Genomic DNA, 22,398 nt, shown 5'->3' with positions numbered 1-22,398 from the left:
CTGTGTACCTGTGACCAGCCTCCTGGGCTCTGTCACGGCTGCGCTGTGGCTGTGGCCGCGCTGTGGCTGTGGCTGCGCCTGTGCTGTGGCTGTGGCTGTGGCTGCGCTGTGGCTGTGGCTATGGCTGCGGCTGCACTGTGGCTGTGCTGTGGCTGTGGCTGCGGCTGTGGCTGCGGCTGCGCTGTGGCTGTGGCTGTGGCTGTGGCTGTGGCTGCACCTGTGCTGTGGGGCTGCGGGGATGCAGGGCTGTGCAGGGCATGACCTGAATCCTTTCCAGGAGCTTCGAGAACAACTGGAACATTTACAAGCTCCTCGCCCACCAGAAGCTCTCCAAGGAGAAGGTGAGGCAGGGAGCGGCCTGGTGGGGACACTGGTGTGGCTGGAGCAGGGACGGGGCTGGAGAGGGAGGAATGGGCTCTGTTATTCTGCAGCCTCTTCTCGCCGGCCCCTGTAGCTGGGCCTGCCTCCACTGCCTTCCCTTCTGCTGGGGTCTGAGCTGTGAGCTGGGAGGGTGGGCTCAGCCTCTGTCTGGGCTCAGGCACCACTGTGGCTGGCAGGTCCCAGGCACTGGGACCCTGGCTACAGGGCTGGCGGTTGCTTCTCAACGGTTGATGGAAATAAAGTCAGGCCCATAGGATTAGCTCGGCAGAGGAGGGAACCATTGTGGGAAAATGTCTGCAATGGCCCTCGCGGTGGCTCACGCCTGTAATCCCAGCACTTTGGGAGGCCGAGGCGGTTGGATCACCTGAGGTTAGGAGTTTTCGAGACCATCCTGGACAACATGGTGAAACCCTGTCTCTACTAAAAATAAAAAATTAGCTGGGCGTGGTGGCGGGTGCCTGTAGTCCCAGCTACTCAGGAGGCTGAGGCAGGAGAATCACTTGAACCCAGGAGGCAGAGGGTGCAGTGAGCTGAGGTCCTGCCATTGCACTCCAGCCTGGGTGACAAGAGTGAAACTCCGTCTGAAAATAAAATGTCCCCGAACAGCTGAAAACCTCAGGAAATGGGATCTCTCCATCACAAGGATGAAGTGGCTTGTTTCTAAAGTCCTGGGGTCCACCAGGTCCTGTAGAGAGTCAGGGCCAGTGAGGTCTTGAGCCATGGCCAGAGCAGCAGGCTGGGGCAGGCAGCGTGGCCCAGCCTGGGACTGTCCTTCCATCTGTGGCCATCTGTGGGTGTCCCTGCTGCTCCAGCCTCCTGCTGATCCCAGAGCTGGTCAGTGTGCTGCACCCTCCATGGTGGGGCAGCGCAATCCATGAAGCACCCAGAACCTGGCTGGGGCGTGACGGGCTCTGGGGACAGCAGGGCTGGTGGTGGCTGTGGAGCCCTTGGGTGTGGTTGCTGCCAAGTAGGCTGTGCTGCACGTGACGGGTGCACACCAGGTTCAGAGCCTCGGCACAGAGGGTGGCAGAGAGGAGGTGGCAGCCGTCACTGGATTCACATGGACACAGTGGGTTCGGGGTCTATTGGGTTAAATTAACTGTAGACCTAACGGGACTGTCTTCGTGTCTTTGTGCCTTCCTGTCCCTTAACGTGGCTGCTAGAAAACAGGATAGTCAGGGCCCCCTTCCTTCCTTGTGGCTGTGCCACCCTGTGCCGCCGGCCCGTTGCGTGAGCACAGACCCTGGCTCAGACCTGTGCTCCTGCCCCAAACCTGGCTTCACTACGGTGCCTGCCCCCTAGCCCCCGCTGCCCCCCACGCTCCCCTGGCCCCCTTGGCCCCTCCGCCCCCTCCGCCTCCTGTGCCGCCAGCCTGCTGGGATTGCACTGTCTCTTTCTGTCTTCACCAGATTCTAGAGTGAGGACAGATGCTGTATTCCCATGTGCTGGGCGGTGTCCAGGCTGGTGGCAGGGCCCGGCCCCTTTTTCTAGAACCTGCTGGCCTCCTGTGCAGGTCTTGGTTCCCCTCCCCGGCCGTGCCTCACGCTCATCTCCCCTTCTCTCTGAAGTCCAACTTCTCCCTGGCCATCCTGAATGTGGGGGCCCCAGCGGCTGGCATGAACGCGGCCGTGCGCTCGGCGGTGCGGACCGGCATCTCCCAGGGCCACACGGTCTACGTTGTGCACGACGGCTTTGAAGGCCTGGCCAAGGGTCAGGTGGGTCTGGCCAGGGCAGACGAGGGCTTGGGCCTCCTGCATGCAGACTAGGGGCGTCTCCGGTGGAGGACGGCTGCCTGGAGGAGGAGGCTGAGGCCTGGGTCTGTGTGTCGGTGCCCACCCAAGCCTGGATACACAGCTCTCCCTGTGGCGTGACGCGCAACACTGGCTGGCCCCTGCCCCCGGGCACAGGCCCACCCCTGGGGGGAATCGGCGAGAGGCATGGACTGGCCCCTGAAGCTGCATCTCCTGACAGGTGCAAGAAGTGGGCTGGCACGACGTGGCTGGCTGGTTGGGGCGTGGTGGCTCCATGCTGGGGACCAAGAGGTAAGCTGCCTGCTGTGGGTGCCTGGGAGCAGGAGGGCCAAGGTGTGGTCTCTGGGCCCTGCAGTGCAGCAGCAACGGAACCCAGCCCGGGTCCCTGGGGTCGGCCCCTCTTACGGCTAGTGGCCTGCCCAGAGCAGGCTTCACGCCCTCCTGCCTGGGACGTCTTGGCCCGAGCTCAGCTGTGCAGGGCAGGCTGCTGTGGCGGCCCCATGCCCACAGCGGGCTCTCAGTGCCAGAGAAGCTGGCCAGCGTCTGTCCCTGCCCGGCTGGGCCAGGCAGCCTGCACTGTCACCGCTCTGGCTGTGGCTGTGAGCCTGTCTGATGGCCCTTGTCCCAGGGTCCAAGACCCTTCTGTGGAATGGGCATGAGGAGGGCATAGTCACCCTGTGTGACTGCAGGGGAAGCCATCCTATTCCAAGCCTGAGTGGCGGCAAGGGCCAGAGGGAGCATCCCCTCCTGCCGTTGAGTGTTGGGAGAGAAAGTCTCAGGCAGGAAGGAGTGCCCGTGGGGAGCCTGAGGAGGGCTGGGGGTTCGGTCGGGTTGCCCGGCTGGTGCCTGGTGACGCTGAGTGGTGCCCAGGCAGCTCGTGCCGGGCCTGCCTGTCCCTCGGTGTGCAGCCACAGCGCCACCTCCAGGGAACCGTGGGGACTGCAGCCTGGCTCGGGAACAGCCAAGGCATGCGTTTTCGTGATCAGATGCGATGTGAACGCGCGTCCTCGGACGCCGTGTTCATGCTGATGAGTCTGTGACTGCAGGACCCTGCCCAAGGGCCACCTGGAGTCCATTGTGGAGAACATCCGCACCTACGGCATCCATGCCCTGCTGGCCGTCGGCGGGTTTGAGGTGAGAGCTACCCGCACTGAACAGAACCCTGGGCGACCCAGGTGTCTCCTCCTGCCGAGCGCCCGTCCTGAAAACCCGGGTGCCGGCCGGGCTGATGCAGGGGCCACAAGGATTGGGGTTTCAGTGTGGTGGTGGGCTCGCGAGGGTTCTTGACTTCCTCCAGAAAGCTCCACAAGGTTCGAATTAACCCCAGTACTGGGGACGGGCACGGGAGGAAGGGGACTCAGCAGCGGGAGGATGAGGGAGGCAGAGGCGGCAGGGCGTAGGTGTTGGATGTGGTGTCCCGGCACTGGGCAAGCTGTCACCAAATAATAAATACATGACAGGCCTTCCCCCTTGTCCTCCAAAGCCGACCCCACTTCATGCTTCATGGAGTGGATCTGAGGCCAGAGTGGGTTGGATGGGCCTCCTGACCCCCATTAGAGACCAGTTTCCCTGGTGGGCATCCTGAGATGACAGGCTGACTGCCTGGCCCAGCCCCAGGGGATTGAGCAGGTGGGTCCCGGCACCCAGCACGGGGTGTGTGGCAGGTTAGCGGGGAGGGCTGGGTGGCCACTGGCACGCTGGCAGAGCCTGCTGCTGTCCCACCCTGGCCTCGGTGCTGCCCTTGACCTGCCCCTGCCCCACGGCTGCAGGCCTACGAGGGGGTGCTGCAGCTGGTGGAGGCGCGCGGGCGCTACGAGGAGCTCTGCATTGTCATGTGTGTCATCCCGGCCACCATCAGCAACAACGTCCCTGGCACCGACTTCAGTCTGGGCTCCGATACCGCTGTCAACGCCGCCATGGAGGTACAGGCTCCAGACCTCTGCCTGCCAGGCCTGGGCCCTTGTGGGGTGGGGCTGAGCCCGAGGAGGCTGCTGCGGGGGACAGTGCATGGTGAGCGCCCGGGAGGGCTGCCAGGGTGGGGGTGTGTGGGGCCCGGGCCCGGGTGAAGGGCTCAGCTCCCTGCCGTAGCCACTTCCGGGGCCAGGGGGCCCTGCGTCGCTCCTCACTGCTGCGATGAGCTCAGATGGGGAGGTCGAGGTGCAAGTGTCCCTCCTGGCCGCAGTGCTGGGTAGCCTGAGAGCAGCGCCTGGCCTCTGCCTGTGGGTGCAGGGACACCCCTGCTTGCCAGCAGTCAGTGTGTGTGCGGGCCACTGTCCACTGTGCTCTGGGTGGGGCCGGGTCGGCCTGTTGAGAACCACTGGTCTGGCCGGGCCTAGGCGGGAGGTGGGCCCAAGCCTGGTGCTGCCGGCTTCCTGGGTGCATGTGCCCGGCCTGGTTTTGGAGACATGGCTCCTTGCAGGGTAGCCATGCCCACGGTAGCCTCCATGGCTGTGTGGAGGACCCCGACCCCCCTTTACCTGCAGAGCTGTGACCGCATCAAGCAGTCCGCCTCGGGGACCAAGCGCCGCGTGTTCATTGTGGAGACCATGGGGGGTTACTGTGGCTACTTGGCTACGGTGACCGGCATCGCCGTGGGGGCCGATGCCGCCTACGTCTTCGAGGACCCCTTTAACATCCATGACTTAAAGGTGAGCCCAGCTGGTCTCTGCTGCAGCGGACTCACCGGTGTGCCAGGCTGGGCCAGCACAGGGCAGGGCCCAGGCAGGCGGGACTCACAGTCCAGTGCTCCTGCTGGCCCGGGTCGCTGGCCGGCCTGGAATTCCCTCCCCGAAGTCTCCGGCTCATCCACGTCTGCCCCTTCTGCAGGCCAACGTGGAGCACATGACGGAGAAGATGAAGACGGACATTCAGAGGGGCCTGGTGCTGCGGTGAGGCTGCTGTGGCCCAGCCTGTGGGAGGAGGAGTCCCGGGCCACAGCGGGGCTTCCGACCCTTGGGGCTGCTGAGGGGCGGCCGGCAGGAGGAGGCCTTGGAGAGGGTGGGTGAGGGTGGGTTTCCTCGGAGCTGCCACAACCTCTCCCAACCTGGCCTGGAGGCCTGGCCCAGCGGGGACTGAGATGAGGGGGAAACCTGAACTCTCTCCCCTGACTCGGGCCCTGCTGTCCCCTTCAGGAATGAGAAGTGCCACGACCATTACACCACGGAGTTCCTGTACAACCTCTACTCGTCAGAGGGCAAGGGCGTCTTCGACTGCAGGACCAATGTGCTGGGCCACCTGCAGCAGGTGGGGGGTGGGGCCGTGGAGGGGCCCTGGTGCCAGTCGGGAGGCCCACCCCTCATCCCTGCCACCATCTGTCCCCAGGCCCAGGAGTCCCAGCCTCACGGGTACCCAATGGCACTCCTGGCAGGCCCTCCTTGGCTGGCTATTCTGTTCTTACGCCCTGGCCGGCACGTGTGCCCTTCAGTGGTGAGGGGTCAGAGGCCCATAACTGGGTGAGGTCTCGCTCCAAGAAGGGGTGGGGCTGGGGCACAAGCCAGTGCGCTCAGATGCTGAGCAGAGCTCCGCAACCCTGCGACCAGGCCTCCTGCGGCCACTCTGCTGAGCCCCTCACCTAGATCCTGGCATGCTACCTGCCTTGTGGCCCTATGGGAAGCCCTCGTCCTGGGTTTTCTGAGCCAGGGAGGGGGAGTCAGGGTCGCTGGGCCTGGGGCCCAAGGCAGGGGCCCAGGGGTCAGTGTACCTGGCCAGGAGGCAGCCGACTGTCAGCCTCAGGAGGTGGCTTCTAGCCTGGCTTGGAGCTGCAGAGAACGGGCGGGGGCCTCCATTCAGGAACAGATGGGAACTGTTCAGGGTTGAAGGGATGGGTGTTCAGAAGCTGCGTGGGAGGCTTCCTGTGGGGACCCTGTCTGCACCAGGGCTGGGCCTCTCTCCTCGGCCCAGGCAGCCCCGGCAGCACCAGGAGCTGGGCTTCACCTGTTTCCAGGGTGGCGCTCCGACCCCATTTGACCGGAACTATGGCACCAAGCTGGGGGTGAAGGCCATGCTCTGGGTGTCGGAGAAGCTGCGTGAGGTTTACCGCAAGGGTAGGTGGTGGGGGCGACCTGAGGCCTCACCTTGCCCTCCCCTGGGTCCCTGGGGTGGTGCCAGCCTCGGGGGCCACCACGTGCCTGTGTTTACAGGACGGGTGTTCGCCAATGCCCCAGACTCTGCCTGTGTGATCGGCCTGAAGAAGAAGGCGGTGGCCTTCAGCCCCGTCACTGAGCTCAAGAAAGACACTGATTTCGAGTGAGTTCCATGGAAGCCTCATGGAGGAGGGTGGGGCTGAGGGGTGGCCCAGACCTTCCCCAGGGCAGGCGTGCCAGGCCCAGCCCCGCTCTCACCCCGATCCCGCAAGGCTTCCTTGTCCCCCATGCCCGGTCCCCGCCAGGCCTCGGAGAGCAGGGACCATGCCCACGTCTTCTGAGCGTGACCCTGAGCGAGACCCTCTGGTGGGCATGGGGCACAGCCTGGGCAGTCAGGACTGGGCATGCCTGAAGGCGGCTGCGGCCGACTCTGTGCTGTGGCTCTGAGGGATGGAGACCCTACACCTGACCCAGACGCTGCAGGGCTCCGTGGATGTGGAGATGCTGGGGGGGGGTGGGGCATGCACAGGACGGAGGCGTGGCGTGGCGTGGGCGTGGTGTGGTGGGGGCGTGGCCTGAAGAGCTGCCCTGACCCCTGACTCCCCATCACCCGCCTCCTGCACAGGCACCGCATGCCGCGGGAGCAGTGGTGGCTGAGCCTGCGGCTCATGCTGAAGATGCTGGCGCACTACCGCATCAGCATGGCTGCCTACGTGTCGGGGGAGCTGGAGCACGTGACCCGCCGCACTCTGAGCATGGAAAAGGGCTTCTGAGGCCACGCCCATGCCCCTCCCGGCGCCGACCACGCCAGCTGGCCCCAGTGACGCTAGCTGTAGCGCAGGACTGCATGCCAGCTGGGGCCTGGGCTATTGTGTCTGGAGCCTGCAGGCAGGTGGGGGCTGTGGCCCTGCTCACCCCAGCCACGCCTCTATCCCTGGCCACCCACCAGGCCCCCGCGGCTGGTGCCTTGAGACCAGCCTGCCAGGCCCTCCAGCAGGATGACAGAGTGCCCTGGGACATCCACCTTCCTGCGCCGGGACGTGGGGCTGTTGGTGTTTGGAGGCTGCTGCCCTGGCTTTGGCGCCCCATGGGCCCTCAGCCTCTCCCTACGATGGGCTCACTCACATGGGCCAGCCGACGCCCATGGGTTGGGTTGAGATGGGGAGGCCCCAGCCCTGCCTCATTGTGACCTGTTCCTGCCTATGTGCAGCACCTGTCACCTTTTCTAGAAATAAAATCTCCCTGATGGTGGGGTGCATCGGTCTCTGGAGAGCACAATCCTCGGAGGGAGGGGAGCGCCCCTCGAGGCCAGCCCAGTGGGCAGCCGCCCCCAGGGGCAGAGGGCCCTCTGGCCAGAGCCTGGGCCAGGTCAAAGGGACGTGTGCCCTGGGAGGCCACCAGGTGACCTGAGCCCCTCCTGGTCCAGCCCTGGGGGCAGAAGGGTACAACCTCACTCCCCTGTCTGCCCAGCCTCACCTGAGTGGGGGTCTCTGATCTGCAGATGGCTTAAGCCAGCATCCAGGAGACACTGATGGTGGACGTGCCAGAGCGGGAGAGAAGGCAGTAGGAAGCTGCTCCCGCCAGGGGCCAGGCTGAGTCCTGCAGGCGGTTCTGGGGTGGCGGATGCCTTGCTCATGGTTTTCCTGTTAACCTGCGGGTTGAAGTCACGCTCTGTAACACCCACAGCTCTGCAGCACCCACTTGGCAGGTGATTGCCAGAGAGGGCTGCTTCCTGCCCACAGTGCCACCTGGGTATGTGGTTACGGGACACAGGAGGTGTCCAAGGGGAGACCCTGGCTTGGAGGGGCCTGTAGGCCACATTGAGGGCCCCAGGGCAGTCTTCTGTTGGGCTTAGCCAGTAGGGTGGCTCTAGGGACCAGGTGAGAGTGTTGGGACCCTCCTGCCCTGGGGCACCTTGGTATTCCCAAGGCAGCCCTTCACTGTGCTGGCCCCAGTGCCAGAGGCCTCCAGATTGCTTCATTCTGGAGCTGGGAGGAGGGGCCCACACCTAGGGGCCTTCCAGTTCATTCTGAGTGGGGGCAGTCCTGGGGCCAGGCCCAGGAGGAGACAATCGTCCAAGGACACTGCTCCCGGGGTCTGCAGCTGTCTCAAAGGAACAGAGGCAGGTGCACAGGCCCTGGGAACCATGCATGCATGTTCTGGGAGCTATGCTGTGTTGGGATCAGGACTCAGTTCCGAGTAGACTCCCTCGGTCTGCCCTGCCTGATGGTGTTAGAACCTGCTCAGCTGCCACTCAGCTGCTGCACCCAGGTGGCCTGTGGGTGATTCTGGGGACAGTGGGTGCTTCCCTCCTGGGTGACATGCTGTGGTGAGAGCCCCTGCATCAGGCCCATTTCTGGCTGCACGGAGCTGGCGTTTCAAGTGGAGTGACGCGGCCTCCGGGCCCTCGGTCTTCCCTTGTGAACTGGGTTAATGGGACGTGTGTGATGCCAGTGCCTGCCCGGCTTGAAAACCCAACTTTTGGGATGACGAGGAGTGGTGGGACTGTGGGGTGCCTCAGGCTGCAGTGCTTCTGGCTGTCCTCCATGGCTGCAGGCTCTTCAGGGGGCAGTGGGTGAGGAGTCGCCAAGAAGGGGAGTGGTGAGTGGGCAGAAGGCTGAGGGTGGAGGCAGCAATGGTGTGGGCGTGGGGGAGCGAGGAACCGAGGGCCGAGGGCAGACAGCTGCCCCCACAGGTCCCCTCCAATAGTCCTGATTGAGGTGTGCATGGTGTGGTGCAGGAGGGTGCTGGTGTAGGCCCCGTGTACCCCCAGCAGCCCATGCCAGGGGGCACAGAAGGGGACACAATTTTAACAACCTCAGCCGTTCCAACAAAGCGCTTTGCTGAGGACACCCCCCACCACCACAGTTACAAGGAGGCAGACAGGCCTGAACTGCCCACCCTCCACGTCCCCAGCGGCGACCCCTCACTCTGCACCTCTCAGAGTTCACACTCCTCCTGGAGAACTTGCATGTGTGAGCAACTGTCTTCACCCTGGATTTCCCCAAATCCAGGGATGGTGGCTGTCCCGGTACTGCAGCCGGCTCTGGTGGCAGTGGGCAATGAGACTGCATGGCCCAGGCTGGGGAGAGTGGTGGCCTGTACATGCAGCCACCCATCACCACTCGGCGACAGACGGGGACATCTCACGGAGGTCTGGGTCCCAACCCCACTCAGGACAAGGGCCCAGGTAGATGGCTTTCCTACGCACCAGCTGGAAGGCTGACTCCCCCTCTCACATGAATGCTCCCTTGATTTTTGGGGGCACTGGGAAGTTTCCCCAGGGCTATGGGTCACTGCCTGGACCCTGGCATCCTCGTAAGACTTGTGCCTCTTCCCAGAGGAAGGAAAACCCCTCTCAGTTGCTTCACAGACTCCCCCAGCCCAGCTGCTTCCTGTGCCAGGCCCAGACCCCAGAGGGAACAGGCCTGTCCATCCACAGCCTCACTGGGACAGCAGAGGGCCCCACTGCAGCTCTTCACAGGAGAAAGGAAGGCGCACCTGCCCCGCCCAGCCAAGAAAACCTCCCTTTCCCGAAGGTGCTGCCTGCCTGCCGACAGCAGCTCAGGGCAGGAGTCCCTGTGGACGCCTTCTGGAAGTCTCCCTTGCTCAACAGGAATCTATGCAATGACCAAGGGCTGGAATCAGCCAAGCCACCTGTGGACACGTCCCTCATGCGGCTGAGAAATGGCCCTTGCTTTCAGGAAGATCGTCAGGGCCATGCCTTGGGAAAAATGTTGCTTCCAAATGAGACTTGGGAAAATCCTTTATTAGGGAGACAGCCTGCAAAGCCCTCCCTTCAAGAGTCTGGGCCAGCCCAGACCCTCCTGACCACAGAAGGGGAGTCCTGGGGACATCCTGGTGTGGACAGGCGTCTCTGCCGCCTCGGCCGGCAGCCAGCACCTAACACCCCTCCAGCGGGAGGCTTCTGTGTGGGGCCGGGGCTTTGGCTGTGGTAGCTGCCCTCCAGCTCCTGGGGGCTGGGGAAGACGCTGGGATTCCCACGGAGTGTGGCACGTGCTCAGGTCCTGTGGGTGGTCCCTCGGCCTGCTCCTGCACCTCCTGCCCGTGCAGGGCCTGCAGCCGGCCGCTCACCGTCTGCTGTACGGCCTCCAGCCCCTCGGCGTCCAGCTCCCGCAGCAGCAGTAGAATCGCGGTCAGGACGTTCTGGGGGCAGAGGGGTGCAGACTAAGCCCACCCGGCACCACGGGGCTGCTTCCCACCACAAGGGCCGGGGCCTGGCCAGCGGCACCCAGCAGGAGCAGCTGGTCGGGGGCTGGGGTGTGCCCAGGTGACTGACCGTCTGGAACACACAGAGAATCTGAGCAGAGGAGCCGCGCCTGTCAACACGTGTGTGCTGCTTCCTCCATGCCACTCCTGTTGCCCTCACCCCAGCAGGGCCCAGGCCCACATTCCACAGACCAGGAGACCAGAAGAGGCTGAGGGTCAGGACGGCCGCGTGCGGGGCACGTGTTACGTGTGTGCACACTCACGGATCCACACATGCAGCTTCCCTCTGGGGCGCAGCTTTCTGAGGTTCCACCCTCCCCCATGATTTCTGTGCGGTGGGCCCCCTAATGGCCCTTGTCACTCACCCTGCTCCTGTGGCTGCTCGAAGTATCCCTGGGTAAGAAGGAAGGAAACTGGTCCTGGGAACAGGGATTCAGGCCAAGCTCACCCTGGACGCTGCTGGTGAGAGGGAGACAAAGGTGTGTGAGGGTCGGGCGGCTCGTGGCCCCGGGGGCCTCTGCAAACCACATCTGCAGGCCACATCCAGGCAAGGGAGGGCTCATACAAATCCCACCCAGCATGCAGGGGGAAGAGGAGTCAACTCCGATAACGTCAGCGGCTCCTGATGGCAGCTTCTGGAGAGCCCAGCAGTTACGTCACCTGTGGGGCACCCTCCCTGCATCCTGGGGCTCCCCAGCTGTAATACCTTTCACCCAGGGCCTTGGGGACAGGGCAGGGAGCACCTGAACACACAAATGCTGCAGGGTGAGCTGCTGACCACAGGGTCAGGCCCTGTGCAGGACGGCGGCTGCCCGACCGAGGTCACATCTGACACCCCCATGGCAGGCCCCAGCAGCGGGTGTGACCTGCCAAGCAGGAGGGAAGTACCCCGCTTCTCAAATGTATTTGTGACCCGCTGCCAACTGCCTCGGGAGGCGCCCGTGCCACACCACGGAGTCAGCCCTGTGGCCCCTCCATGGCCCCTGGGCCCAAGGCTGTACAAACACTGATGGCCACGCCACCAACCATTCCAGTGAGCGTGGCCCTAGGCTGCACCCCCACCAGGGACTCTGCCCCTCACAAGCTCCCAAGCCGAGAGCCTTCTCTGTCAGGGCATGGGGCCTGGCTTACCCCCTCTCCTGCTCCCTGGTATATCTGCTGTTGGGCAAAACATGAACCTGCCACTGAAATCACTACCCAGACCCCAGGTGACTCTCAGTGAGTACAGAGAACAGACACCCACTATCTGGACCCCAGGTGACTCCCAGAGAATAGAGAGGAGAATGGACACCCGCTACCTGGGCCCTGAGTCACTCCTAGAATACGGATGACAACAGACACTTGCTACCTGGGGCACTGGGTCACTCCCAGAGAGTACAGAAGAGAACGGACACCTGCTACCTGGGCCCTGAGTCACTCTTAGAGAATACGGATGACAATGGACACCCGCTACCCAGGTTACTCATAGAATATGGATGAGAACAGACACCCGCCCTGGACAGTCCCTCTCCCTCACTTCCAAGATGCAGCTCACTGGGAGCCCCACTCAGTCCCCGTGGGAGGGCCCTGGGGGACAGGGACAGGCTGCGGAGGCCCCGCTGCCCTCCAGCCTCACATTGCCTCCTCCTCGCCATCCAGAGAGTCCTGGCCAGTCTCGGCGGCAGAGCTGAGGGAGCTCAGCGCGAAGCCCGGCTTGGGGCAGCCGTTGCCCATGCCCTCTCCCTCCGGGGCGGCGGTGATCTCCTCTCCCTCCATCAGTGCGCGGGACAGCTCCTCCTCTGTCACAGCTTTGGGTGAAGGACAGAAGGCAGCATGAGTGGCCTCACCCCTGTGCAGGCCACACGCACGCTCCCATCCTCACTGCGGCCTCAGCACAGTCTGCTGGTGAAATGCAGCATGTGTCCACCTCCACGGCAACTCCCAGAGTGGGGGCCGGTCCCTCACCGTCCCATCCCCAGCCCGGCACGGGCCGACACAGCAGATGGTGGAATCTGAATGCCAGCCTCTGCCAGAAGCACGTACTCATCACAGCCTCAACTAAGACACAACAGAAAGAGGAACAGACTACTGAATTTATTCCATTTCACTCATGTTATCAATTTCCCTGAAGTTTATTTCTATTATGAGTATTAATAAAACGGTCTGGGGGAAAGTATTAGTGCCCACATGACTGACAAGGATGAGAAACGCGTGCTGAGAATGGCAGGGATGAACAGTAAGGAACGGAACCGCCGCCTGCAACCGCACCGGAGCTGGCACTGGCCAGAGGAGGCGCGCGGCCGCACGGAGGCTGATCACGGAGAGCCCTAGGTCTCCAACAGGTAGAGCGCAGCGGTGGGCGCTGCGGTGTGGGCAGCCCCTCCCCGCGGCGGGTGTGCGACGGCACCACCACCCTAGGTCCACGGCAGCCCGTGGAGCCCGCCTGGTCCCCGTGGACCAGCGCCAGACACTGACCCCCATTTGCCCCTCACAGCAGCTGGAGGAACCCTGTTGCTTGGCTACGCCATCCTGCAGTTGCGGGGTGAGGGATAAGCATGTGGTGGCCATAGGAGGGACCCAACACTGCGCTGCTGCATTCAGGTGGCGGGACTGAGAGGAGACACTGAAGCCAGGGAACGGCCTCTGGAGGGGGAGCCACATGACACACGTGTCCCGCCAGGCCAGACATTTGCAGAAGAGAAAAGAGGGCTGGAAAAATCCCCCACCAGGCTTGCTTCAGAGGGTGGCGACACCGCCGCGGCCACCTACCCTGGTTGTCCAGCTTCTGCAGGCGCGGCAGGGTGCGCAGCACGGTCATGCGGTAGCGGTGAGGGCTGGCGCCGCAGCACGGGTTCTCGGCCAGCCACAGCACCCGCAGGCGCGGCAGCCCCTTCAGGTAGAAGAGTTCGGCCAGGCTGGGGATGCGGTTCCTCCGCAGATACAGCTCGCTCAGGCGCTGGCACCGGCTCACAGGCTCCAGGGTGGAGATGCTGTTGACACTGCATGGAGACCAGCACAGTCAGCGAGGGGTGTGGCCAGTGCTGCCTCTCCATCTCCAGTCCCAGGAAAAGGCACTCATGGGACCTGTGCCCCTGCCCTCTCCCGAGAAGCCCAAATCCGCTATCACGGGTCACAGGCGGCAGGACCTGCGCCAAGGAGGGATCTTCTAGGAAGGCTGGGCCCTGAACATGAAGGTGGACTGGGATGGACCCCTCGTTCCGCATCTGGCTCCTTAGGGCATCCAGTGGGGGGCAGAGGATGAGCCTCCTTCACAGGCGAGGAAACTAAGGCCTCTCAAGGGACACGTCATGTTGCCCCAAAGAAGGGAGTGGCCAGAAAAACTCAGGGCGGAACATTCGAGCCAGCTCCACGTGACGTGGAAGTGAGCACGGAATTTCCAAAACCCCCACGTGAGAGTAGAAACCCTGGGTATGGGCTTCATGTCCATTCCACCAAACATGGATGCATCAGAGGAAACACAGGCGGCTGAAAGGCTTCGTGGGGTCCATCCCCCCACAACCAAACAGGCAGAGCCACTCCCACAGGCCTTCAAAGGGACAGAGCGTCTGCCTCCGGGAGCCAGGGACCTGGCATGGAGGGTCTGGTAGACGCCTTAGAAGAGGGGTCACCAGGGCCCCCCAGGCAGCGCCTGGTGCTCAGCTCCTCTCCCTGACGCCACCCCTGGTACTGTCCCTTCACTCAGCGTTTCCCAGGTATCCTCTCATGCGGCTTCTAGCTAGGAGGCTGCCCATTTTGCCAAGAGCAAAACTAAGGCCGTGGGACGCTTTCCAGGACGGAGTCTGCCTGTGCAGCCTGACATGTGGACCCACGGCCTCCTCGATGCTTCCTGCCTGCTCAGTGGCGCTCCCCACTCCACTCCAGTGCAGTCAGGCATGCAGGCACCACGCACGCACCTGAGCTTGGTCAACACCCTTGGGGGTCCTGTCCCTCCTGAGATGTGACAGAAATGACCCTGCACACGAGTGGCCTGGCGCTCGGAGGGCTTGTGCCCCCTGGGTGACTCGGTGCATGGCAGGGGTAACGCTAGACCCATAGTCCTGCTCCAAGCCTCCTGCCATCGTAGGAGCCATGAGCTCCAAGGTGACCTGTCAGGTAAGGCCTTCCAAGGCAGGGCTGAATCCCAGCGTCACCCTAAGTGTGAGCTGACTGATGAAGCAAGCCCCACAGCGTGCACCACAGCCCTGCTAAACCTCTGCACTGGGCTGCATGGCCTCCTCCTCTCCCTGTGGGGTGGGCACTTATAATACCTACCATGTTACAGGAAGGAAGCTGAAGCACAGAGAGGGCCATGCCTCGCCCAAGGTTAGCCAGCCCACAGGTGGGAGGTCTGAGACTTGACCCAGGAGCATGCCTCCAAGCCTGTTTCATTCATTCGTTCATTCAGCAAGGCTCAGGCAGGACAGGCTGGTGCCCACACTGGGGATGCCTGAATACCAGGTGGACTGGCCTCCGCCCACGGTAGGCAGCAGGCTGGGCATGGGCATCACCATGGCAATGCCAACCTCAGAAAGCATTTTGGAGGATGGGCAGGGGCTGGCCTACTCTGTGGCTGGCTGTGAGATCAAGAAGGTAGGTCACACTCAGGGACCGGGTCCTGCAATGGCCACTCTCAGAGGGCAAGCCCCGGAGCCTTCTGAGCTGCCAAATGGGGGCGGGGGTTTCCCCGAAGGGTTTAGACCCTTGTGAGCTTTTAAATGCAGAAACCCACAGAAGGCCCCACCCAGCGTCTGGCAGGCAGCAGTGAGCCATGAGTGTCCACCCCCTCCCGGGTCCCACAGTGGGTAGAAGGGAATTTGGGGATAAAGGGAGCTCTTCTCTTCCCCAAAGCCCTCAAATACTCCCCATCTGCCTGAAACTCCAGTAATGTTTGCTTCATTCAAGCTTTCCTTAGTCTGTTGGGAGGGCAGTGACCCCAGAAGGGGGGACAGGTCACGGGACGCAGAGAAACTGGGGAGCTCCTGCAGTGGTAGCACGGGGTGGGGGGTTGGGCAGAAGAGGCCAGGATTCTGGAGTCCTGGGGCAGGGCGTAGCCACCACTGAGGGCAGCCAGGGCGGGCCACCAAGCATCCTTAGGAGGGCCCCACGACCGACTGGCCCAGCAAGACAGTGATGGCTTATCGGAGCACACAGGCCGAGGGTGGGCAGGGGCACTACAGGGCAGGCAGAGGACAGGAGCCATTGGGAGACCCAGGTGAGGCCCTGAGGAAGGCGGGCTGAACTTGGGGCCACAGGGTAGGCCCAGCTCTGGCTGCCCTGGCCCCTCCCCTTCTGGAAGCTGCCCTCAGTCTGTGCTGGAGGCTTCCAGGTTATCTCACAGCTCTGGGTCCACGGGAGGGACGTGAGGCTCTGCCCAGCTTCCAGGCCCCAGGCTGAGCATGACGGCAGGAGCGAGGTACCTGAGCGTGATCACCTCCAGGCTGGGCATCTCCCGGCAAATGGAGATCTAGGAGGGAAGGAGCACGGCTGGCAAGCATGGCCCAGCAGGGCACTCGGCCACTGCCACCAGCCACAGAGAGCTGTCAGAGCCACAGCCAACTCCACTTCTGGGCCGGAGGGGAATGCCCACGAGCATGCTGGGCTCCCCCCCCGCCCCACCTTGCAGCCCAGATGCCCCACAACCTGAGGGAGAAACTGAGGCTCCTCCTTGCATGTGCTCTCTCCTTATCAAACTTTACAACAGCACCGTTCTGTCAGATGCTGCCAGCAGTGCAGACAGGGCATTCGTTACTTTAGATGCCTCAAAGGACATCAGGTAAGGGGCCCCCAGTGTCCCCTATGCAGGGGCAGAAAGCAAGGAAAGGATGGAAATCACTTCTTGACAAGGATGGAAATCACTTCTTGACAACAGGGCTGGGCCGAAAGGCAGACCGACCACACTGGGACTGTCAATTCCGTGGCAAGGTGCCCAGGGTGGTCCACAAAGCCTGCACAACCTGCTGGTCACACCCACATATGTGAACACCCACCATACGCCAGGCACGGTGCCAGCAGCTTGGGTGCCAGGCAGGGCCCCCACCTCAGTGAAGCTCACAGCCTGGTCAGATGCATCCCATGTGTAAGGGATTCGTGTCTACGGCTGTGGCGCATTTGTATATTCACTGCTAAACTTACAGTACTTCAGCTACAGCACAAAACAGATTACATGCAGGTGCCATGTGTCTGGCTTTTTGTCTTTAAGGAAAAGTACCGCTGCTCAGTTCAAATGAACTGTTTTTCCACCGGGTGTGGTGGCTCACACCTGTAATCCCAGGACTTTGGGAGGCCGAGGCGGGCAGATCACCTGGGGTCAGGAGTTCGAGACCAGCATGACCAACATGATGAAACCCTGTCTCTACTAAATTAAAAAACAAAGGAGAATAAAGAAATAAATAATTGGGCTGGGCACAGTGGCTCACACCTGTAATCCCAACACTTTGGGAGGCCGAGGCAGGCGGATCACCTGAACTCAGGGGTTTTGACACCAGCCTGGCCAACACAATGAAACCCCATCTCTACCAAAAAGTACAAAAATTAGCCAGGCATGATGGTAGGCAGGAGGCTGAGACAGGAGAATCACGTGAACCCAGGAGGCAGAGGTTGCAGTGAGCCAAGATGGCACCAGTGCACTCTAGCCCGGGCAACAAAACAAGACCATCTCAAATAAAAGAGAAATAAACAATTGGTATGCAATCCCTGTGTAAGCTGGGGTGTTCTGGACTGAGGAGAATGAGACAGAGGAGAAAGAAATCACTTCACAGATGCACATGCTCAAGTTCTCCCAGCAGGGCTGACTCTCTGCCTGTCTTTTGGGTAGTGGTGGGGGGCACCAAGCTAGATGTGACAAAGAAGAGGGGGTGCAGTCAGGAGGCTGGGGAGACCTTCAATGTTCCCTTAACAAAGGAAAACAAACCCTCCTGGGATTCCTTTCCAGGTGAGAGCAAGTTCCAAACTGACTGCTCCCCTCCTCTGTGACCATGTGACAGAGGGCGTTTCATGTATACGGGTGTTAACGGGAACTGCAAAATAAGCCTGGCACTAGAGAATTGTTTTTCCACCAGGTGCAGTGGCTTACACCGGTAATCCCAAGACTTTGGGAGGCTGAGGTGGGCAGATCACCCGGGGTCAGGAGTTCAAGACCAGCCTGACTAACATAATGAAACGCTGTCTCTACGAAAAATGCAAAAATTAGCCAGGCGTGGTGGCGCATGCCTGTACTCCCAGCTACTTGGGAGGCTGAGGCAGGAGAATCGCTTGAACCTGGGAGGTTGTGGTGAGCCGAGATCACACCATTGCACTCCAGCATGATCAACAAAAGCAAAACTGCATCTCAAAATATTAAAAAAGAGGGCTGGGTGTGGTGGCTCACACTTGTAATCCCAGCACTTTGGGAGGCTGAGGCGGGTGGATCACGTAAGGTCAGGAGTTTGAGACCGGCCTGATCAACGTGGAGAAACCCCTTCTCTACTAAAAATACAAAACTAGCCAGGCGTGGTGGCACGTGCCTACAGTCCCAGCTACTTGGGAGGCTTAGGCAGGAGAATCGCTTGAACCCGGGAGGCAGAGGTTGTGGTGAGCCGAGACTGCGCCATTGCACTGCAGCCTGGGCAACAAGAGGGAAAATCCATCTCAAAAAAAAAAAAAAAAAAACTGTTTTTCCATTAGTGATTTTGCATAATGAAAACCACTAAGTGAACAAAGAACCAAGTGTGGGACTGAACTGATAAGTGCAGTTTTGTGAACTCAAAAATTCTCTTGGGGAAGAAGCTACAACTTTTAGGGATCGGCCACTTGGAGCTGATCAGCACAATACTTACATCTGTGAGGCGGCTGCCCCTGGGGAGAGAAGAGATACATACTTTAATATTGTTAAAGTTGAATAAAAAACATCGAAGACAAAAATTTCCAAAATTACCAATGACTGCCTACAAACCTAAAGATTCTAGGATTGTAATGGCATGGTAAGAAAGGAAAGTTGCCCATATAACTGGCAAAAGTGTAGAAAATTGTTTTTGTTGCTTTTCAACAAAAACTGTATGTTTGACGGGGTGGTACTTTTCAGATAAGGAGTAGCAGGGATTGCTCCATTTGTAAGACACAAAAATACTATTTGATTTGGACACTGGTTGCAATACTAGACCAAATAGGAATTCGTATATTTTGGAATGTTATGGATATCAAGTAAAACTCTTGTATTTTTGTGAGACTTGGGCTTAGCATCTTTCATTACTTTTTTTCCATTTAGCCTCATGAAATAGCTTTCATGCCAAGTTTAGAATTAGCCAATGAAATGTAAATAAACTTTGGACAGAAAATGTATTTTTTTAAATATAATTTCATTATTCACAAATGAAGAATGCAATTCCATAGCTTATTTCTTTCTCCTAAATTTAATGTGCTAAAGTGTACATGGATGATATCGCTTATTGCTGTTTTTGTTGCACAAGAGCACATTAATTATATTCAATATTCTCTTTGTGAAGTCATGCCCAGAACTGTAACACTTTCCTGCTATCTTTTTCTATTATATATAGGTTCATAGCTAGGTTGCATTGTTATGTTTTAAATTTACTAAATACAGTTTATCTTAAAATACAGTAACCATGAATTCAAAAATGGTTTTTGTTTTAACAATATTAATTAAATTCTCTTGAAAAAAAAAAAAAAAAGACACAAAAACATGAGCTCTTCCTCATGGTCCCCGAGTAGCAGAAGGTTAGTCTCCCTCACTGACATAAACAAGGCAGTCTTTATAAGAGGCCAAGTTCAAAGGCTGAGCAGGCAACTTATCAAGCAAACTCGGAAAGCCTGAAATAGGCTTGTTGTTTGTCCCTGCTTAGTGACAGCATTGACCACCCCATGCAAAACAAAGAAATGCATTACCGAAAGCAAATCACACAGGGGAATTGTGGCCAAAACACCAGATGTGCCAGGGCAGAGAGAACAGCTTTTTAATGAACAGGGAAGAGCTCACACACTCCGGGCAGTCTGGGGACACCCCTGGGAGGAAGCGTCTGCTCTCGCTGATCCCCACACCCACCTGCACGGTGCCACCAGTTGACAGGGTGCAGTGACCCCACTGAGCCCCCAGGGAGCCCTGGAGATCCTGCAGCCTTCAACTCCAGGCTGCCTCTTCTGGAAGACCCTGGTCTTCCTTGGCCCAGTGAGACCCGGCATTACCCGCCTTTGAGCCTGCATGGATCCCACCGCACCCACATCCCTTCCTGTCACCTGCCAGGAGTCCCCTGGGCACGGCCGCCCCAGTACCGATTACCAACGTGTTTCCTGACTCAGTCTTCAAGAGTTCAGTTCTGTCTCCTATTCGACTTGGTCCCAGTGACTGCTGGCATGCCAGACATCAGACCCAGCCGTACAGGGCAGCAGGGGACAGAGGCCGGCCGGGAAATGTGGCGCCCCGGGTGACCCCAACCCCAGCGTCCTCCCCCCTACCCCTAGCTCTCCGCCGCCCCCGCCCCTAACACCTGCCCCCCGCCCGCTCCGGCTCCGCCCCCACCCCGACACCTGCCCCTCGCCCGCCCCGGCTCTGCTCCCGCCAATGACACCTGCCCCCCACCGCCCGCCCCCGCCCACCCCGGCCCCGCCCCGGCTCCTCCCGCGACCCCGGGGCGACCGCGCGAGAAGGCCGCTGCCCCGCCTCACCAGCAGTTGAGCTTGCGCACGCTGTGCAGCTCCGACGCCTTGGCCCGGGTCAGGACCATTTTCCGCGTCAGCTTCATGGCGGCCGCGCCGCGGACCCCAGGCCCGACCGGCGGGCGCCCCCGGCCTCCAGCTCCCCGACAGGTGACGACTTCGCAGCGCGCGTCTCCAGGGGCGGGGCCCGCGTCGTCAGGGGCGGATCCTGAGAGCCCATTGGCGGCTTAGCGAGGAGGGCGGGGCTACGCGAGCGCCCTGGGGCCCCATGGGCGCCTCTGACACGTTGTCTCCGCTTCTGCGCATGCGCGGCGTAGGGCGCCTGGCTCTGACGCCATTCTAACGTGACCGCGGAAGCGCGCAGTGAGCAGTGCGTGGGTGTCAGCGGCAGTGCCTGAGTCGGCGCCTTGAGGGCTGAACTTAACGCTTCTAAGAACCGAGTGGGGTGGGCTCGGTCCCACGCGCGACCGTGGTGGAGCGCCTAGGCCTGTCTGAGCGCGGGCCTAGGGTGCATGGGGTGGACTTTGCACAGCTCCAAGTTACGATTCAGATAAACCCAGGGCAGCCCTGGGGCTGCGTTCCTTCCCTGTCTCCCTCCCTCCCAGCATTTACAAAAGACGCGTTTATAGGAAAGAGGCACGAGCAGGTCCGGCAGAGCCCTTACCTGCATTTCAGCCTTTTATAGGTCAGAGAAGACCCTCCCTAAATATCGTTACATGGGCCACAGTTACATTAAGACAGGCATTCTGAGACCGCCTTTGCAAAAAATTGTGTCAGTGAGAGAATGATGGCCCTGAAGGAGATCTGGCCAAGCCCCGTCTTGCAGTTGGCGTTATTTATTCCTGGATAAGCAAAGCTAACTTTGGGAGACATTTACAATTTAAATAATAGTCAAAACAGCCTTTGTAAAGCTAATGAGGAGACCACGGAAACCGCCTTTGCAAAAATCATAACTGAAGAAAAGATGAGAGGGAAACATCTCCTAACCCACCCCCATCTTCCTTCTAAGCTTCCTGTGTTCATTCCTGGATGTACACTGAACTAGCTTTGGGAAGGAAATTATGGATTAAGCCCATTCCCCAAAAAATCCATCTTGTCTGGGGACAGTCTGCTTTTGGAGGACTAACACATTAAGCTACAAGAGTAAAAATTACAGTTTAGGGGCCACACAACCTCTGGCTGCAAGAGTCTGAATCTTTGCAAGTTGCTCCTGGGAATAACATCCCTGTTGCAAAACCTAAGATCAGTGCTTGAGATATTTTCTAGACCCTGCATTGGGATTCAGCAGATGACGCCACCCAGATGGATAATCTGGCTCAACCACTTCTGTGATCCCACCCAGGAACAGAAATCAGCGAACTCATTTTGACACCCTGTGATTTTATTTTCAGCCTGACCAATCAGCACTTACCACTTTCCAAGCCCATACTCACCAGTTTATCCTTACAAACTCTGATCCCCCAAAAAAATGAAAAAAAAAAAATATTTGAACAGACACTTAACAAAAGATATACAAACGGCCAATATGCACAAGAAGAGATGCTCAAGATATTAGTCATCAGAAAAATGCAAATTAAAAAAAAAAAAGCTGTAGTGAGCTATGATTGTGCCACTGCACTTCAGCTTGGGCAACAGAGCAAAATAAAAAAAAAAAAAAAAAAAAAAAAAAGTGGAAAAAAAAACAACCCTGATCTCTGAATGCCCAGGGAGACTGATGTGGCTATAATAGAACTCTGGTCTTCCATACAGCCAGCTCTGCGTGAATTACTCTTTCTCCATTGCAATTCCCTTGTCTTGATAAATTGGTTGTGTTTAGGCAGTGGCAAGGTGAACCTACTGGGCTAGGAGGATAGAGGAGCCTGAATTCCACTAAGGTGTAGACATAAACTTTCATCAGCCATTATTCTGGAGGTCACAAAATAACCGACTTCCCCAGTTACTCGTGCAGATAATGTCACTATTGTGGAACCTAAGATTGGCCTTTTGAGATACCTTTTCAGGTTTCTTGCATGTCTGACATGGATGGATCCAGCTAGACTGCAGCTCCTGTGGCCCCACCCAGAAGCCACTCAGCACAAAGACAACTTGATTTCATCTCAGACCCAACCAATCAGCACTCCCCATACCCCAGCCCCCTGCCCACCAAACTACCTTTGAAAAACCCCTAACCTATGAGCCTTCAATTGTAACCAAGCAGCTTAGCAGCTGTGAATCCAAAATATCTGAGAACATTTATTTTGCCAAGGTTAAGAACAAGCCCATGACACAGTCTCAGGAGGTCCTGAGGACATGTGCCTAAGGTGGTTGGGGTACAGCTTGCTTTTATA

General features: G+C 59.4%; 2 protein-coding genes across 3 annotated transcripts in view; one reads left to right on the top strand and one right to left on the bottom strand.

Moving 5' to 3' along the window:
- Window positions 1-7,484, top strand: part of PFKL (phosphofructokinase, liver type) — a 28,079-nt gene extending 20,595 nt beyond the window's left edge. For both annotated transcript variants that reach the window (XM_017538652.2, XM_017538650.2), the window contains 11 exons: window positions 278-341; window positions 1,950-2,096; window positions 2,353-2,423; window positions 3,179-3,266; window positions 3,902-4,054; window positions 4,616-4,780; window positions 4,959-5,020; window positions 5,264-5,375; window positions 6,076-6,175; window positions 6,272-6,377; window positions 6,840-7,484. In XM_017538652.2, coding sequence (XP_017394141.1) covers window positions 278-341; window positions 1,950-2,096; window positions 2,353-2,423; window positions 3,179-3,266; window positions 3,902-4,054; window positions 4,616-4,780; window positions 4,959-5,020; window positions 5,264-5,375; window positions 6,076-6,175; window positions 6,272-6,377; window positions 6,840-6,987 — 1,216 coding nt within the window. In that variant the 3' untranslated portion in view covers window positions 6,988-7,484. The remainder of the gene's footprint in view (window positions 1-277; window positions 342-1,949; window positions 2,097-2,352; window positions 2,424-3,178; window positions 3,267-3,901; window positions 4,055-4,615; window positions 4,781-4,958; window positions 5,021-5,263; window positions 5,376-6,075; window positions 6,176-6,271; window positions 6,378-6,839) is intronic.
- Window positions 7,485-10,033: 2,549 nt separating this feature from the next.
- CFAP410 (cilia and flagella associated protein 410) lies at window positions 10,034-20,377 on the bottom strand. Its single transcript, XM_017538683.2, has 7 exons — window positions 20,081-20,377; window positions 18,238-18,256; window positions 15,841-15,887; window positions 13,193-13,422; window positions 12,060-12,231; window positions 10,810-10,903; window positions 10,034-10,381 (listed from the first exon to the last, which is right to left on the bottom strand). The coding sequence occupies exons 1-7, from the start codon at window positions 20,155-20,157 to the stop codon at window positions 10,118-10,120; spliced, it is 903 nt and encodes a 300-aa protein (XP_017394172.1). The 5' UTR covers window positions 20,158-20,377; the 3' UTR covers window positions 10,034-10,117.
- Between the last annotated feature and the right edge of the window lie 2,021 nt (window positions 20,378-22,398).

This window comes from Cebus imitator, unplaced genomic scaffold (assembly GCF_001604975.1).
Source record: "Cebus imitator isolate Cc_AM_T3 unplaced genomic scaffold, Cebus_imitator-1.0 Scaffold112, whole genome shotgun sequence".
Lineage (NCBI taxonomy): Eukaryota > Metazoa > Chordata > Mammalia > Primates > Cebidae > Cebus > Cebus imitator.
This window is presented reverse-complemented; position numbering and strand designations above follow the sequence as displayed.

Bases quoted from the DNA above. Each gene is read 5' to 3' on its own strand.
- CFAP410 (XM_017538683.2), bottom strand. From the start codon at position 20,157: ATGAAGCTGACGCGGAAAATGGTCCTGACCCGGGCCAAGGCGTCGGAG. The intron at 13,423-15,840 runs GTACCTCGCTCC...GTCTCCATGCAG, and splicing joins CTGGAGGTGATCACGCTCAG to TGTCAACAGCATCTCCACCC. The intron at 10,904-12,059 runs GTGAGGCTGGAG...CCCTCTCACCAG, and splicing joins GATGGCGAGGAGGAGGCAAT to CAGCGTCCAGGGTGAGCTTG.